The sequence below is a fragment of the Amblyomma americanum genome, chromosome 9 (genome assembly GCF_052857255.1).
Source record: "Amblyomma americanum isolate KBUSLIRL-KWMA chromosome 9, ASM5285725v1, whole genome shotgun sequence".
In the NCBI taxonomy this organism is placed as follows: Eukaryota; Metazoa; Arthropoda; class Arachnida; order Ixodida; family Ixodidae; genus Amblyomma; species Amblyomma americanum.
This window is the reverse complement of record NC_135505.1, coordinates 152,621,093-152,640,496: the sequence shown is the minus strand read 5'-3', so window position 1 is coordinate 152,640,496 and position 19,404 is coordinate 152,621,093. Positions and strand designations below refer to the sequence as shown.

At 46.0% G+C, this 19,404-nt stretch overlaps 1 protein-coding gene across 1 annotated transcript; it reads right to left on the bottom strand.

Moving 5' to 3' along the window:
* Positions 1-5,345: 5,345 nt before the first annotated feature.
* Positions 5,346-18,790, bottom strand: LOC144103220 (uncharacterized). Its single transcript, XM_077635994.1, has 4 exons — positions 18,658-18,790; positions 10,114-10,483; positions 9,094-9,297; positions 5,346-5,662 (listed from the first exon to the last, which is right to left on the bottom strand). The coding sequence occupies exons 1-4, from the start codon at positions 18,786-18,788 to the stop codon at positions 5,588-5,590; spliced, it is 780 nt and encodes a 259-aa protein (XP_077492120.1). The 5' UTR covers positions 18,789-18,790; the 3' UTR covers positions 5,346-5,587.
* Positions 18,791-19,404: the final 614 nt, after the last annotated feature.

Below are 19,404 nucleotides of genomic sequence, written 5' to 3'. Positions count from 1 at the left end.
ACCTAACCTAACCTAACCTAACCTAACCCAACCCAACCCAACCTAACCTAACCTAACCTAACCTAACCTAACCTAACCTAACCCAACCCAACCTAACCTAACCTAACCTAACCCAACCCAACCCAACCCAACCCAACCTAACCTAACCCAACCTAACCTAACCCAACCCAACCTAACCTAACCTAACCTAACCCAACCCAACCCAACCCAACCCAACCCAACCCAACCTAACCTAACCCAACCCAACCCAACCCAACCCAACCTAACCTAACCTAACCTAACCCAACCTAACCCAACCTAACCTAACCCAACCTAACCCAACCCAACCTAACCCAACCTAACCTAACATAACCTAACATAACCCAACCAAACCTAACCTAACCCAACCTAACCCAACCCAAGCCAACCCAACCTAACCTAACCCAACCCAACCTAACCCAACCCAACCTAACCCAACCCAACCTAACCCGACCCAACCCAACCCGACCCAAACCGACCCAACCTAATTCAACCCAACCCAACCTAACCTAACCCCAGCCAACCCAACCCAACCTAACCTTACCGAAAACAACTCGACCCGACCCAACCAACCCAACCCGACCCCACCTAGCCTATTGTCTGAAAGCCATATATTTATACTGAAAACGTTAACAATCCTCGCTTAAGCACAAGGAAACCAGACATGAACATAATACTCCACGACTCTGCATTCCCTATGCATTCGTAAAATGCTATCTTTCAGAATTTACTGCAAGCTACATACTTCTGCTTAAACCATAGAAACAATACAGATCTGGCCAAATATCACTATCGAATCAGAACTCTACTGTATATAAACCGATGGTGTCATACCAACGCGAAGATCTAACACTTCAGATTCCTAAATATAATATTTATAAACACATATTTTCATACCCATATTCTAAGCACTTACCCTTCACATATCTATGTTGACTACACATCCATAAACGCACGCTCGCAGTCCTGTAGGGAAAACACGTATATCTAACGACCTTTCAGTCTTGTGTAAACAGCATGTATATCTTCTTATAACGATGACAATGACCTTTTAATAGCAAAACAAGAACAAATGTGCACTTTCGATATTCAAGTCAACTTTGGCTATGCATGCATGGATGCAATCTCCCACATCTGCGTGAAAAGCATATATTTGTCCTTGATACGATGACAAATATAGTTTTAAAAACTAGCAGGATCTGAACCCCTTCTATTCTCACTCTGTGTTAGATAAGCTTGTTTTAGCGCAATCATATAATTTCTTGAGAAGCACGCATTTGTGCTGCAAACGATATGAAATGTCATTTCAGAGTGGAGCAACCGAGATCTCAACACTAATTTCGATTAACAACTCTACTGCCAGAAGTGTTTAAAAAGCACGTATTTGTGCTGATCTTCGATCGGGGTACTGGCAAATTGCCGTAGATGAAAAGGACCGTGAAAAGACCGCCTTCGTGACGCCTGATGGCTTATACCAATTTAAAGTCATGCCAGCCGGGTGTCCTGCAGCGGGTAGACGACGACGACGACATTGAGCGAGTGAACAAGTGGACGAGGAAGAAGACGAGAACTCATCTCTGGCTGTGTTCTGAGTGCCGCCCGTAGCTGTTCATTCGTTTTTGTAAATAACTGTAAATATATTCTTTCCCGCAACAATATTATTGCCTCCAACAAGGGAGCATAAATTGAGGCTCCTGATACCACAACATTGCAAAAAAATACCTCACGGGATACATTTCCACTTCTAGAGAACCAGCTACACCAAGTAACAATGCTTAATCCCATCCGCAATGCTGCCTCCGTAGGAATCTGCATACAAAGCTGGCATTAGCGATGAACCTCGTTTCTCCATATGTTTAGAAAAACTGACAATGACCTACACAAACAATAACCACAAACGAACTTTGCACTGCAAGAACAGAATAAGTTAGTGCATTCGTTGAATGAAGGAAGGAAACGATTCAATCCATTGCTATAGAAAGCACTTTCCTTCCAGTACTAGCTCCATAAAGCAGAAAAACACATATCATTGCAATGGGATCCAGCATATTGTAGCAAACTTGCAAGGCAGTGGACACTTGAGTGATCCTTTCATTTCCTTAGAGATCATATGAATTATTCGTTTAAGGCAATAGGAGCTACACTTGGGCTTTGACACTAGTGCCCACATACAACCTGCACAAATCCATTCATCACAATAACTCAAGACTTGAAAAACTTAACCCAAAATTGCAGTTAGGAAAAAAAGGAAACTAAAGCTGAGGTCAGTAAAAAGGATCACGCCCTAAACGTTGTGGTGCATCAATTAAAATCTAACGGCTGCTACAAAGACAAGAAACTGTCAACAGCTCTTCAAAACTGTTAACATAGTAACAATTAAGAAATCACCATCAAAATGCACAGTGTATGAAAGAGATACGCTATTTAAAAAAAGAACATCATAGTTCTATGTGTATAAGGCTTATTGAAAAATGAGACTCATACAATGAACTGCACTTTCATTTGCTAATCCATCTGCAAGATGTGCTCTAGGTCCAAACCACATTTACATTTTTTGGAAGCGCAAAATACCCGGATACAGAAAACACATGTGCACAGGACAAAGCACTCTACGTATTTCGTGGCTAAAAAAAATGTAAGTTTATACCACACTCTTCCAGCTTCCAATTTCAACCCAAACCCCTTAGAGAAAATCTCGACACAATCGCCGCGCGGTCAAGCGTTAAGGTCAACCCGGCTAAAAAAACACAAAATTGAATCTCCAGCTGGCTGTTTAAAAGCATTGCTTTGCAGCTAGACTACCTGCCGAATTAAGAGAAGGCTCCATATGCGCGAAAAAGAACAAGCGACGCGCTGAGGCGGCGCGGCTAAGACGACCGCCGTTCGCTCTGTAGCTCGGTAGGGAGACGCGCTCGGTGGGACTCTAGCACAAACCAAGCACGACAGACCAAGAGCTATGGATCCCAAACAATGACCCTCTTAACGTCTCCGATTTCCCGCATGACTCATCCTCGCTGCGCCCCTCTTCTCGAAACCGACCGGCTCAGGTAGCCGATGGCGGCGGCTCATTTCGCCGCCTTCGTGTCTCCGCTAGCGAGCAGCGCAGCGCCGACAGGCGAGACACGCTACTTGCACCAGCGGAGATCTCCTTTCGTTCGTACAGAGCTTGCAGGGTGCGCCGGCGTTCGAAGCAAGGCCTTTCTATAACACGAGCACTATTTAGACGAACAAAGTTTCGCTTTCTCATTCGCAAAAGCTGCGCACTTCTTCCGTGGGCGCGAAGGGCCAGCGTTACACACGACAGCATTGAAGTCAGACGGTCTCTAATAATGTTATTCTGAATGCATACGTACCTTGAAAAACAGAAGGACGTTTGCAGCCCAAAGGTATGCATCCAGCACGGCATGGCCCACGTTAAACGTCTTCGGAACACCGCTAACAGCACCAGGCGCTTCCCGCCGCCTTGACCGCCACAAACGAAACGACGCTGCTGCGCATGCGCCGCTCACTCCGCGCGCGCGAGCGCGCCGTAGCGCAGCTGCGAGCTCTATTTCTCCGCGAAAGAATGAACTTCGACAAAGTGTAGCATACTTCTTGCTTTTTTTTAAGCAGATATAGCGCGTCTCGTCTGCATGATGTGTTTGAATTGTTTTCTCATAGGGCCCTGCTCACGTGCGAAGATTCAAATGCTAAAAGTTTAATTGCCCGTTTTAACAGTAACGTATCAGAAGCGATTTTGAAGTGAGACCTATCGCTGCGCCGCGACACAGACTCACGGGGCTTGCCACGTTCGGCTTTTTCCCGTAAATGAACGGAAATTTCTAACAGTGCACCGCGCCTGCGACAGAGAAAAAAGTCTGTATTAAAGAAAAAATTGGCTGTGGTTTAACTCTGATTCGTTTCCTCGGCACGTCGTCTACGCAGCTTCTCACTCTGACGGTGTCGAGAACTCAAACCGGTCTCCTCCGCATTTGAAGAGTCACTCCAGGACATGGCACGACTTCTTCTAGCCGCATCTTTGTAACGACGCTTCTCGAGTCGTGCGGCGCGTTCTTCTGGTGTCTCGAGCGCGTTGTCTCTTCCTCGCTTCGTTCTGTCGTTGTTGCGTCTCTTTCGCGCTCTCCATAACGACTACAATACTGCTGCTGCTACTGCTGCTGCTGCTACTGCTGCTGCTGCTGCTGATAGGAAGAAAGAAAAGGAAAGTGCACGGGCCTACCTACTGGCTCAAGCCGAGCCAGGCTCGCTGCCGCGTGCTGAAAGTAGGAGAGTTAAAAGGATAGCAGAGCAAAGACAGAAAGAAAAGGCGCGAGCTAATAATCGACCCCGGGCCTGTCCGTGGCAGTGTGCTTCAAGCAAAGCACTCTGCCATATTCCAAAAATAAGTTTAATATTTTGGATCCAAGATATTAAACAATAGACTGAGGCGAAGCGCATATATATATATATATATATATATATATATATATATATATATATATATATATATATATATACTCCCCGTGAGGCGACACCTCCTCTCCCTCTACCCTAGCGGAGCACATCTGGTGGAGCGACGGCAGTGGCGTCGACGGCGGCGCCATGTGTTGGAGCCCGGAGGAGGAGGAGGAGGAGGAAAGACAGGGAGGTTAACCAGAAGAATAGCCGGTTTGCTACCTTGCACGGGGGGAAAGGGGTGAGGGAAGAAAAAGATGGAGAAAAGACAGTTGCAGGAAATTAAACTCACTAAGCAGAGTCACAGCGTTCAGTGAAGTCACAGCCTATCGTCAGGTCAGAAGTCCTCAAAAAGCGGAGCAGTGCCTTGGAGGCCTTCACCGCCGATGACCGCCGCGGCTAGTGGAAGAAAATCTTGGTTTCACTCAGTGGGCGCAGGTGTAGATGCTCCAGTGCACGGCAGAGAGACTGTCTTTCGGCGTTGTAGGCAGGGCATTCACAAAGAATATGGGCTATAAAGTCTCATCACACCCGCGGATGGCACATGCAGGGCTGTCAGCCATACCTATTAAGGAGTAGTGCTTGGTGAATGCTACACCAAGCCACAGGCGACACAACAAAGTTGCTTCACGTCGTGGTAGGCCGGATGGAAGCCGATGCTTCAGATGTTGGTCCAAGGTTTTTAAACGCGAATGAGAGAATTGGCCTAAATTCCACGCGGCAATCGTGATGTCCCGCGACAGTGGTCTAAGCCTACCCGCTGCGTCGGCTCTCGAAATGGGGATGGACACACAATCGTAGTAAAGTTTTCGGTTTAAAACATGGTACTGCAAGTCACTTTATTCTTGAAACAGTTGTAACCATGTGCATGACACAAAATCACAGAAAGATTAAACTTGAAAATTTGCTGTTCTCTTGACTTTGATCGCCCCATTTTGTTCAAATTATTTCCTAATAACGTTTCTATTTTGCGTCATATGATTACTTACCATGCGTTAGAATGATCCGTGGTTTCAGTTCTGTGCTGCTTTGCATCCGCTTTGAGCTTTGCAGACATCATTGCGTGGAAAAAATGCGTCTACGAAAACCCACAGTGTGGAGGTCACGTCACTTCCACTTTCAACTTTGGAAGAACTCAGGTTGCAAATGATGCGGGAGATTGTTCGTAGTAGTTCAGGAAACTCTGGTAGCTGTCTGTCCCGTAGCCGACCTGCACGATCGAGAAAAAAAATTAGGAGATGCTGTCGAGCTAATTGGTTCTTATTTTGCAAAACCACAACCGACTTGCGCAAATTGACGACACACAGTAAGGAGACAGGATGAGTACGAGAAGGCATAAAGTTGCATATGAGTGTTCCTGAAGTTCATAATAAAACTAGGCATTCAATATACCGGGCGTGTAAACGAGTGCTTACAGTAGTCCTTAAACATAGGCGTTATGAGGTATCAAATAGTTCGCTTTTGTGGCTCAGTAAAACCAGTTGTGGCGCATGTCACAAAACAGGTGAACCACGTTAATTGTAATAGCTAGTTATCTAAACTTCAATAAGCAGTTCTTGAGCTGTATGAATTAAATGCCTGACTGTAATTATAGTGCAAAAAAACAGCGCGAACAAACGGGGACTAGACGAAGAATACACAGGAACAAGCGCTTATCTATCCTGTTGTAATTATAGATCTCTAGCTAGGGGTTAGTGATATACTTATTATTTTCTAGAACTTAAGAACGCGATCGCGCTCGGTGCTTTAGCCCAGGAAATCCAAGTCATTCAGCGGCGCCATTGAAAAACTTCCTAATCGCTTGCGCTCACCTGACTCTCTGCTATTCCCGCCTCCCTCCCCGTACAATCGCTTTTTCCATTGCGACGTCACTTTAAATTCACACACGTTGCTCTACAAAGAGTGAAACCAGATACAAGTGAAATGTACCTGAGCTGTATGCTGTATGCCTTATTTCAAAGCAGATATGCTGTTTGCATTCAATTTTTAGACTGGCGTTTTTCGCTTACGACAACCACACGAAATCTCCAACGTAATATTTACCGGGAAACACATGAGGGGGGAAGGAACGTGCTTCGCATTGTTTGAGGCGCCGTTACCATACATTATGTGGTTTGCACTTCACACGTGGCGAAGCAGCCGCAAACCTAATGTTTACAGGAACGTGTAGTTGTAATTGTCGGCACCGCGCGTCAGAAATATTCGTTCCCTTACGGCGCGGTTTGGGTGCCCACCGAGATATGTGATACAGGCGTCATTTCCTTTCCTTAAAACGAATTTTTTAAATTTCGTTTTCCTTGCCGTACGGAGCGGTTCTGGTGTCCACCAAGATATGTTTCATTTCTTTAAATTGTGCAACGGGCAAGGCGTCCGCCCAACGGCCGATGGCGTTCCGTGGACCTCTTGGCAACGCTGCAACACGCTGTCGCGTCGCGCTCTTAAAGACGAAGCTTAAGCGTCGTCCAATTTTTTATCCTTTTTTTACTTTTTATTTTTTAGCCATTTATGCCACCACCGTTATAATACATTATGCGGTTTGTACTTCACACGATGAATTCGAATGACGTGAACCCCTTTCGAAGCATCTGCAAACCTAATGTTGACCGGAACGCGTCGGACGGCATTCCCATTGTTCACACGCGCCATATCATCCCTCATGTGGTTTTGACGCTTTTTTGTGGTTTTTCTTTAGCCTGGCGTTTTTTTCTGACGATGATGTCGACACGAAAAATTTCCTTGTAGTGTAGAGGTATACAGCTTCGCTGTAAAAAAAAAAATGGAGTGTAGGCAGGGAGTCGAGCCAGGCCCTTTGGCGTTCTAGATGGGGACACGACGGCTAGACGTTCGAACATGAATAAAGGCGCGTCTAGGGAATGCATGGGTTTCTAGAAACGTATCTTCGATATCTGTATTGAGGATTAAGTGAGTATCATGCATTTCCGGTAAATTTCATCTGTGCTTGGCGTGCAGTCGTAGCTTCATCGCGTGGCACCCATTGAAACCCCCCTTCGCCATGCACGGCGTTGGCCCGGCAGATGTCCTGCGCGTAGGCGACCGTTCTGCGTCGGAGTGATGTCGTTCGTTTCTGAACAGATGTGATGGAACTTTAACTGCCGCGGTGGCTCAGTGGTTAAGGCACTAGTCTACTGATCCGGAGTACCCGGGTTCGAATCCAACTGCGGCGGCCGCGTTTCCATGGAGGCGAGACGCAAAAGGCGCCCGTGTGCTGTGCGCTCTCAGTGCATGTTTAAGGTCCCCAGGTGGTCGAAATTAGTCCGGAGGCCTCATCAACGACACCTCTTTCTCCCTTTCTTCTTTCACGCCCTTCTTTATCCCTTCCTTACGGTGCGGTGCAGGTGTCCACCGAGATATCTGAGACAGTTACTGCGCCATTTCCTTTCCTCAAAACCCAATTTTCAAAATGGAGCCGTTTACGAGTGCTAGTGTGGAGAAGCGTCTGTGTTGATTTCAGATGGCTCCTAGAGACTGAGCTATTTGTCCATCGGCCAAGGCGATGGGGTTCCGTGGACTCCCTGGCAGCGCTGCAACACGCTGTCGCGTTCCACTCAAAGGCGAAGGTTAAGCGTTTTCCAATCTTTTTAAGGCGAAAGCCTTTCTTGGCTCATGATGGACGAAAGCTGTAGATGGAAGTTGTAGACGTAAGTTTGTGAGCGGAAGTTGGTGGACAGAAGTTATCCACACGAGCTGTCAAACATAAGTTGTGTGGTAAATAACACAAAAATGTAAAAGCTGATTAAGCAACAATTTTTAAGCAACGTATATGTAATGAGATAAAGAAACCAGAAATTGAAATAATGAAAACAAAAGTAAGAATAAATGAATAAAAGATAAAGAACAACATAAAAGAACATTTAAGAAAGAAAAACAAAAATTACACGAAATAAGCGAAAATGAAAAATTAAGGAATTAAGGTTTTTGTGGAAAGGAAATGGCGCAGTGTCTGTCTCATATATCGCTGGACACCTGAACCGCGCCGTAAGGGAAGGGATAAAGGAGGGAGTGAAAGAAGAAAGAGGTGCCGTAGTGGAGAGCTCCGCAATTATTTCGACCACCTGGGGATCTTTAACGTGCACTGACATCGTACAGCACACGGGCGCCTTAGCGTTTTGCCTCCATAAAAGCGCAGCTGCCGCGGTCGCGTTCGATCCCAGAAACTCCGGATCAGTAGCCGAGCGCCCTAACCACTGAGCCACCGCGGCGGGTCTGCTAAGGAGACTTAAGTGCAATCCTGTAATTTTTATTTCTGTCTTTAAACTGCTATTTACAGATAAAAGCAATACGAAAACGAACACAGTCTGTGCGCAAAATGACCTATGTTATGAGAATTTGAGCAAAAACTGTTTTCCAGTCACGTGGATGAAATATTTAACATTTCCTGAAATTGAAACCTTTTACTGTGCACCTGGTAATTTTGCCACTTCCTGTGCATCATGGCTTTCCCCCGTGTTTCTTTTTTTTTACTTTACACTTCTTCATAAGAACAAGCTTAATGGTTGCAATGTGAGCTATACGTTTCAGGCGCCTTCCGACAAATGGGCTCAGTTGAAATTCCAAGCATGTCTAATCTGCTAAGCTTGCGGGATATCTGTTTTTCTGAAGACCTAAAGTTCAGCCGCTCACATTTTCCAGATTAACCCATCTTTCGTTGTGCTGCTGCTCTCTGATTTTAACCACTTGCTGCTGCTGGCTGCTTTGGGCCTCCGGAGTGCTTCCTGGGTCGCTGTCCGGAACAGTCGCCACAGGCACATTTACCACCTTGTCAGCTTCATCAAGAAGGCCCTGGAGGGCATAAATGTACTCGATAGCCTTGTGCAGCGTCTTGACCTGCGGATACGTAAGGAACTGCGGTTAATGTGAAGGCTTCAGTGCGTGTTGTGATGAGTTAACGCGGAGCAACGGAAGAAAACTAAGCCAATTGCTGCGCGCCCAGTTTCCATTACAAATACTCACGTCGTATTGCGCATATGTTGCAACGTGCAGGACTTGGGCTATTCTTTTATGCTTCTTCTACCACGGTTAATGCTAAAGAAATGGATAGCAATCAAAAGCGTTCTAAGTTCGCAGGGCCTCTGAACCTCGCAACAGCGTGACAGCAAAGCCCGGAAACTGTTCGTCCAAATCAGAATTTAACCTTGTTTTTTTTTAACAAAAGGTTGTACGCTGAGCGTTTATGTCTCATCAGGAGCAAATCATTCTCTCAAATTGGAGTTGGTTACATGCAATGTGAAGACACCTGGCTGCACGTATTTCACTCTGCGATTATTACATAGCATAGGCTGCATTTTTCTTTTAAATACATTGTCATAGAGCTGACTGTGTATTAGCCTGCAGCCTCAGTTAGTTCATGTTGGATTGTGTTCTGGTTGCTTCACACAAATATGTGTACAATTTTCGTCAGTGGCTGCAGGAGAACTACAGGGTTCTCAGATTAGTAACAGTCAATCGTGTACAAATGCTCACTTCCCTATGGATAATCAGTCATAGTTTAGTATTTTGAGAGACTATAAGAACTGAATGCAGGATTCTTATCCGCTCCTCTACGCATTCGATCGCCAGTGCGGCGTTTTAATAACAACTTTCGTCAATGTTCTTGAAAGAACTATCAACCGGACATCGCAAATACGCTAAGCTTCCGCTCACCTTGGACAATCTCTTAGCTCTGTTCTCGACGGGCACACACTTTCGCAGCACAGAGAACGCGCTGTTGACAGCCTCAACCCTGCGTCGTTCCCGGGCGTTCCTCCTTGCAACCAGGTGCGGGGGCTTCTCTCGGTGTGGTACCACACGCTTGGTGGCGCCACAAGACCCGGAGCCGGCCGTCGAAGACGAGACCACGACGGCGCAGCAGACATCATTGCTTAGGGCCGCGACAGGGCGTCCGCTGGCAGTAACATTGACGCTCGAGGTCCTGGAGGTATCTTCAGCGGGAGATCTCGAGTCCTGGTGAGAGTCCCAGCTGGCCGAACTATCTGGCGGTGGAGTCTCTGGTTCGAAAGCTTGTTCCGCATGACTGCGCAGGCGAGGAAGGCAATGAACGATGCGTCTTATGAGAAAGTACAATGACTGCGCGTGCTTAAATAATTAATAGAGTTAGAAAAATATGAACTTCTTCGTATTTTCTGCCATTTTCAATGAAAAAGTGATAACTCTTCATCATCATCATCATCATCATCAGCAGCAGCAGCAGCAGCAGAAGCAGCAGCAGCCTGAATACACCCACTGCAGGGTAAAGGCCTCTCCCATGTTTCTCCAATTAATCCTGTCCTTTGCTAGCTGCGCCCACCGTATACCCGCAAACTTCTTAATCTCATCCGCCCACCTAACTTCCTACCGGCCCCTGCCACGCTTGCATTCTCTTGGAATCCACTCCGTTACCCTTAAGGACCAGCGCTTATCTTGCCTTCGCATTACATGCCCTGCCTAAGCCCCTTTATTATTCTTGATTCAGACTAGGATGCCATTAACCGTGTTTGTTCCCTCACCCACCCTTCCCGCTTCTGGTCTCTTAACGTTACACCTATCACTTTTCTTTCCGTAGCTCGCTGCGTTGTCATTAACCTGAGCTGAACCCTCTTCGTTAACCTCCACGTTTCTGCCCCGTATGTGAGTACCGGTAAGATACAGCTGTTGTATACTTTTCTCTTCCGGGATATTGGTAAACTGGCACTCACGATCTGAAAGAACCGGCCATCTGCGCTCCGCCCATTTCTTATTCTATTCTAGTTATTTTCCTCTCATGATCCGGATCAGCGGTCACTGCCTGCCCTAAGTAGACATATTCCTTTACCACTTCCAGCACCTCGCTACCAGTTGTGAACTGCTGTTCCCTTGCTAGACTGTTGAACATTACCTTGGTGTTCTGCATGTTAATTTTAAGACACACCGTTCTTCTCCGCCTAACTCACTGAGTGACTCAGCAAGGCAATGTCATCAGCGAATCGCAGATTATTTAGGCATTCTCCATTAACTCTTATCCCCAACTGTTCCCAATTCAGGCCTCGGAATACCTCCTGTAAACAGGCGGTGAATAGCACTGGCGAGATCGTATCTCCTTGCCTGACGCCCTTCCTTATTGGAATTTTATAGAAGGATTAAGGTAGCTGTGCAGTTGCTATAGACATCTTCCAGTATTTTCACATAAAGCTCTTCTACACCCTGATTTCGCAATGCCTGCATGACTGCTGAGGCTTCCACTGAGTCAAATGCTTTCTCGTAGTCAATAAAGGCTATATATCGGGGTTGATTATATTGTCCCCATTTCCCTATTACCTGATTGAGATAGTGTGAATATGATCTGTTGTGGAATATCCTTTAAGAAAGCCTGCCTGATCATCAGGTTTATTGAAGTCAAAGGTTGTCCTGACTGTATTAGCGATTGCCTTAGTAAATACTTTGTAGGCAACGGACAGTAAGTTGATCGGTCTGTAACTTTACAAGTCCTTTACGTCTCCTTTTTCATGAGTTAAGATAATGTTAGCGCTCTTCCAAGCTTCTGGTGCTGCCGAGGTCATAAGGTATTGCGTATACAGGGTGGCTAGGTTTTCTAGCACAATTTCTCCTCCGTCCTTCAACAGATCTGCTGCTACCTGATCTTCGCCAGATGCTTTTCCCCTCTGCATAGCTCCTAAGGTTTTCTGTACTTCCTCTGTCGTTACTAGTGGAATGTCCTACTGCTGTTCGCTACTCGCTCTCTCAGTAAGGTTCTGATTACATCGGCTACTGTATAGATTTGTGTAAACTTTTCGGCTACTTTAATTATCTTATCCATATTGCTAAGGACATTGCCCTCCTTGTCTCTTAACGCATACATGCGGTTTTTACCTATGCCTAGTTTCCTCTTCGTCACATTTAGGCTACTTCCGTCCTTTAGAGCCCGTTCAATTCTCTCCATTTCAAACTTCCTTATGTCGGGTACCCCTTGCTATTAACTTCGATAGATCTGGTTGTTCTATTTTGTCTCTAGGGCTGAACGCCCTCATGCTTTGGATTTTCTTAATCAGATACTTCGTCTACTGTGATAGCTTGCCGGTATCCTGTCGAACCATCCCACCTAATTCTACGGCGGATTCCGTAATGATAGCAGTGAGATTATCATTCATTGTTTGAACATTAAGATCATCTTCCTCAGTTAAAGCCGAATATCTGTTCTGCAGTGAAATCCCGAATTCCTCTACTTTCCCTCTTAGCGCTAACTCGTTAATGGGCTTTGCTTGACTGGTTTCATTCGTTCGCGCTTCAAATTCGAGACCTTGCCATTCTGTGGTCGCTACACCACACCTATCCAAAGACCTCCACATTCTGCAAAATGCCAGGGTGAGCACATAGTATGAAGTCTATTTCATTTTTAGTCTCACCATTGGGGCTCTTCCAGGCCCACTTCCTGTTTTCTCGTTTGCTGAAGAAGGTATTCATGATCCGTAAATTATTTCTATCTGCGTACTCTGCTAAAAACTCTCCCCTGCTATTCCTAGAACCTATCGCATAGTCGCCTACCGACTAGTCGCCAGCCTGCATCTTTTCCATATTCGCATTGAAGTCGCCCATCAGTTCAATGTACTGTGATTTTACTTTATTCATTGTCGATTCTACGTCCTCATAGACATTTTTAACGGTCTGGTCATCATGGCTGGATGTAGGCGCGTAGGCCTGCACCACTTTCAGCTTGTACCTCCTATTCAGCCTAATTACAAAAACTGCTATCCTCTCGTTAATACTATAGAGCTCCTCTACGTTGCCAGCTATATCCTGATTGTCATGGACTGCTGGCATAGTTCCTCATGATTGGAATACCAGTCGTCTGGTTCCAGTGTACTGTGTTTTTACTTTGTGCATTGCCGATTCTACGTCTTCATAGAAGCTTTCAGCTATATGGTCATCATGGCTGGATGTAGACGCGTAGGCCTGCACCACCTTCAGCTTCCACCTTCTTAATTGCGATAGCGGCCATCCTCTCATTAATACTATAGAGCTCATCTGTGTTGCCAGCTATATCCTGATTAATGAGAAATCCCACACCTAGTTCTCGTCTATCCGCTAATCCGCGATAGCACAGTACGTGCCCGTCCTTTAGTACTGTATACGCCTCACCTGTCCTCCTAACTTCACTAAACCCTATAACATCCCATTTAATGCCCGCTAGTTCCTCGAGCAGCACTGCTAGGCTAGCCTCAGTGGATAATGTTCTAGCGTTAAACGTTGCCAGGTTCACATTCCAATCGCGGCCTGTCCGGAGCCAGAGACTCTTAGCAGCCTCCGCTGCGTCACAGGTCTGACGGCTGACTTGGTCAGTTGCTCCGCAGCCGCTGGGGACTGAGGGCCAAAGGTTAATTGATTTGTTTATGGAAGGTTGTGGCCAAGTACTGCAGCAGGGTGGCCAAATGCTGATATGGTGAGAGAGTGCGTTGTCACTTCTGGTCACCAAGCTCAGGCCGCACCCCAGGCCTGTATATGCAATTTCATCGACACGCTGAGTTTTGTTTTTGTTTTTTTCAAACCCGGTGAAGAATTGCGCGGCCCCGGGATTCGAGCCCCGGTCCTCTTGCACGCGAGGCGGATGGTCTACCTCTACGCCATCGCTAATTAGTGATAATTAGTTCCCCACAGATGGGGAGAACATCAGATCAGCCCAACATGTTATAAAGTATCCATCAAAGATACGGAACATATGCTAGCCAGCACCACTATCACATAACAGTAACTTAGCGGTTTTTATGAGCGGCATAATGACGTCTTCTGCTTCGATTCTACCCCACTATTTACTCTGTTGGGTGGCAAACGCTGGCTGTATATATTTATGTGAATTCTTGTAGTTCGTTTTTTTTTGGTTTTCTTAGCCATAACTCTTGACCGAAGCGGTGGCCATGTGGTAGAACATCCGCCTCGCGTTCGGGTTTCCTAGGCGCCGGAGAACGAAAGCGGACTAAAATAGCATCGAGATGTGGAAAAAATTGGGGAAAATGGGCGGTACTTGTCGCCATTCGAATTCAGTGCCACGAAGCGTAATTGGATCCAGATTTTCGTTTGGACAAGCTCGTTCATTGCTAGATGTAGATTAAGGCAGCACAGCTAAACAAGGAGCTGACTACCAACTCTTCATTGTTCTGCAATCCATTACAGTATGCTAACACTGGACCACCTGATTATCAAACGGCCGAGTGACAAAGTGTAATGAAATCGCCTCAGGTATCCTCAAAGTAGAAAAGAAACAAAAGAAAGGAAAAGGTCAACAATTTACCTTCGCAGCAGGTGCGAACAGAGCGGCCACCAAGACAAGGCATAGGCTAAATTGTACAGCCACACTTGAACATCACACCCAATCGCGATCACAACGAAAAAAAGAGACAAGTACCTTAAAGAGCAGTAATCTTGCAGCTAAACGAGAGAAAAAAAACGACATGAAGAATGGTGAACCAGAAGATGAATAAAGGAACCTGCATGCAGCGCTCGTCCTGTTTTCTGTGTTTTTCATGTCAGTGTTTAGTTGCACTGGTTTCATTTATATCTTGACAACTATTTGGAACTGAAAATCTCGTTCCTGATACGGTGAAAGCTCATTTAATGAATAGCCCTTTCTTCTTTTGTTATCACAAACAGAGAAGATGATGCTATATATATATATATATATTTATTGCAGGTTTCCTGAATACGTGTTGGGAATTTCGCTTCTATTTGTTAAAATCTTGTAACTTATTCCTCCTGAATTCGCGACGCACTGCCTCTCCCCTGCTGACCACTTGCGATTAAAATCATTATCATTGTCTTCAACGTGTTTGCTGCGCACGATTGAGCTCGCAAAGCAAGTACAGATCAATGTCGACCGGACGTAGACGTACAGTCTAGCTTCACCGTAGAGTGTTTTGGTTCCCACGGACAGCATCGATTTCTGTCCTTCCGTTCCCACGGCAAAACCTGAAACTAATCGCTGAATTTAGATTAATTATAAAGTCATCGAAAGTCTCACCGGTCCCATCCTTTCTCTGTCAGTAAAAGGCGCTCCACGCAGCGAGGTTCTCTTGACCAATATCTGCTTCTCTGTATGCTCGTAGAAGACGCGCTTGAGGCCCACTTACCGTCCTTTTTTCCGCCTTGGCGGCGTCTAATCTGGCCAGTGCGCTTCCCACCCAGATGAGCAAGCTGTGAAGCGGGTCCGCAGTATTTTCTCACGGCGAATGCGCGCGAAGCATGCCCGAATCTTCGATAGCTATTAAGTGGACTCTTCCGTTTCCTGTGGGAACCGGGCTGGCGCTCAGTAATTATGCTTGCTAAGATATCTTTCACGAGGCTAGGTGACGACGGGCACTTTCTTTTTTCTGTTCGAAAGGCATTCTATTTACGAGTCCAATCTGCCAGGTTCAAAGTATGCTCTCAGAAGTCAAGAGTGCATGAAACCAACCACTGGCAGCTTTCAGGCGGCCTCATTTTCAATGAAGCACAACGTTCACTGAATCAAGAACTGTCACGTGGCAGTTCTCTGCTTCTCGTTCACTGCAATAGTGGGATGCAAGAAAGAAGCACGGTGCCTGTTCCTCCCGGATTTTCCATTTTTAAAACGCTCTTGCTCATGAAGAGATAGTTTACGAAAATCATGTTTACTCAGGGCATCAAAGCGTTAAAACGGGGAGCCAAGTTTAGTTTCAAGAGCGGTGCCAGACAGCTTGCGTAAGTCAGTAGGAACTAGATGCCCCCACGATTTAATTGTTTGGAATTGCGATTGCATCATGGACGTATTTTCTGTAACAACAGTGTGCCTGTGCAGTATATCTCTGTACCTGATCCTTAAACAATGTGGTGTGCAAAGATTCGTTATTTTTTAATGGAAATAAAGTTATCTTCCTTTACATCCCTACTTAAATTAGTTACCAAGAAGGACTTTTGCAGCATGTGTTCGTCACGAGCACCTTTCCTCTAACGCACAGCATTTGAGTGTTACTTTGTCTCTGAACCCATCAGGGCCTATAAAACGGCAGCTGTGGCTTTGCCCAGCACAAAGAGAATATTGCGGCTGATCTGAACAAAAGTTATATTTTATTATAAACTTTCCTGACCTCAAAAGAACACGCTAAACTTCTGCGAGTGTGTGCAGCCTTAAGACATTCTTTGCAATATTAATAAGGTAACCCATTCATAATGGAGGCTCTCTTTGTCAGAACCAAAGTTAACGTGTACACATGACCTATATGTGTTCGCGAAGCGTTGCTAGCAGCACGAGTTCTTCATAGCAAATTTCTCTGCCTGTCACGCCAATACTATCTACTTGTTATAAGCTGATGCAATGCAGCAATTTGGCACGACAATATAAGAAGAAAAAAAGAACGCAAACAGGAAAGAGCTTCTATGAAGCTTCACTTGACGGGCCCGTCAAGCTCGAATAGTTAGCGGCATTACAATGCTGTGTGCATATGCTGTCACGGTGGTTACGCATGGTTATGCGGCTCCTCTTTTGAAAACGCAGAGGGGATACACCGTGAAAAGAGTTGGCCTGGGAAGAGGCAGAAAAAAAGAACAGAAAGAAGAAGAAAATGAGCGGTGCTTGTAGGCAGCAGATGCCAGTCGGCAGGTTTGTCGTTCGCATTCGAGGAAAGCGTTCAGTCGGCCAACTCAAATGCGGGGACCACCTCATTGAAAGCTTATCGGTGTTGCCACAGGGCAATGAACGGGACAATTAGACGGCCAGCGTAGCTACCGTTCAAGGTCGCATGGTTGTTTGCGTAGCGCGGATGGGCTGTCACTGGAATTTTACGACGATGAAAGCATCATTGCGCTCGCTTTGCAGAACTATGAGACCTGAAAGCCTGGCGCACAGATCAAAAATCTTTTTCCTGTTATGTATCACATTACAGCCAAAGTATACAGTATGTATACGATGCTGGTGACGTTAATATGCATGCGGCATTAACATAACAATTATTATATGGTCCAACATAGATGCAGTAACCCGTATTGCTGATGGCAACATTTAACGGACTAAACATGTATTACTAAGAAATAGCTATCAATCTTTAGAGGAGCATTTCACACCGAACATCACCACGGACTATTTACATAAGAGTGCTCCGTGAGGGAAGACCGGAATCTCCGAAGTAAGTAAATGATCAAACATTACTTTCACTCTCTTTGAGGTGCACGTTTGCAGACCATGGAAGGCATAACCTCACCAGCGAAACTACGAGATACCAGGAGAAGAGCACAGGACAACTAGCCCACATGGCTACCTTGTTACAGACCATGGAAGATTTAGCTTGATCTGTTCGCGTATCTCGAGCTCCGACTGCATCTTACGTAATACTAGACTCATTGGATGAATATGGTCGACATAGAGAGAGAGAGAGATAAAATTTTAATCTCCACTGGTATGGGCTTCTAGCCCCGGCCAGGCACGGCCTCACTGCACTAGATGCCTGACAGTCCATGTCGCTTCAGCATATCCGAGATACTTCGTACAAAAGGTACATGACAAAACTCAAGAGCCTCCTTGCTACACTTGTATTTTCGCATTTTATAACGACAAGCACATACAACGAATGTGCTCACGCATAATGAGCTCTCTGGAATGCATTCTTTTCTGATGAACGGCTTGTCTGTGTAAAACGCGAGTTTCATGACAAGGATCACAGTCGTGCTGACGGAAGGTGTTGTACACTGGACGAGCGGCCATATAAATGCATCCAAGAAAACAATCAACTCGAACTAACATCAAAGTTGAATCAATTTTTCTTTTGAGCCCACTTTGGAAGACCGTACAGTTTCTCTTAGTTAGGATAAAGCCTAGATTACATTACTTGGACTCATCCCAAATATAACCAGAATATAAACCTCCCAACGCATTCGCCAAGGAAACCCTCCAGCGAATGCACCAAAAACTGAGAAGGGAAAAGAGCAGGTTTGAGATTAGAGTAAAGGTGACGAGCAGAGCCCTACCTATGTCAGTGTTGAAGCTAGAAGACCTTCCGTAATACCAAACAAGATTACCGCAAGTTGTGGACACAGGACCACAACAAAAGGCAAATACATGTGGCATGTTAGATACAGTAAACTCTAAACATTCGAAAAGAATTAGTTGCCTGCATATGATCTGTCCGCCTTTCTCAACCGCTAGAAAAAGGTAGCACTCTGGCACCTTTTTTTGAATGTTCCACTTGCATGCAAATAATTAAAGACAAGGAGCAATGAGCTCAACTCAACTACCTCAGACAAAATCCTGGCAATGATGTAAGTGGTGTTGCAGACCAAACGGCGGCGGCAGCGGAAGCGTGACGAGCGTAGAAAGCAGACGCCATATCCTCGCTGGAAGGCGGGCTCGGCAGGAGAGTCGTCATGTCCGGGGGCGATCCGAAACTGACTAGCGCCCGCGGCGTCGCTTCTTTTTTTCCCTTTTCGGGACGGCAACACTCAGACCCAACAGGAGAGGAGGAGGAGCTGCGAGTGAAAGGAGAGCCAGAAGAGCCATGACGTCACAACCAATGGGCAAGCGCGACTTCTCACTCGCCCAACCGGATTGTCGCGCCGCAATCGAAAGACGCGTCATGAGGCGAGCGCGCGAAAAAGAAGACCCAAAGCGAAAGTAAATGTCGAAAGTGCCGAGAAGGTGGGAGAGGTTCAGAAGTAGAGCTGTTATCGCCGACGCTCTGCGGTCCCTCTCTCTCGGTAGGTTTCTTTTGCCTTCCTCATTACTCTGCTGCCTTTCGTATTCTGTTTGCTTCCTGTTAGTATTTTGTGGATAAGCAGTTCTGCCCCCCCCTCAGGTTTTCTCCCTCTCATTCTGTTTATCACCACGCTCTCGGCAGCCGCCGTTCGCGTGTGCGTCGCGAGAGGCTCGCGTTTAGAGCGCATGGCTGCGCCTCGCTCCAGCGGAGCACGTGACTTTGTGGCTGGACTAGAAATTATTAACCTTTCTTACGCCCCTTTGTGGCTTAACTAAAAGTTAACGTTTCT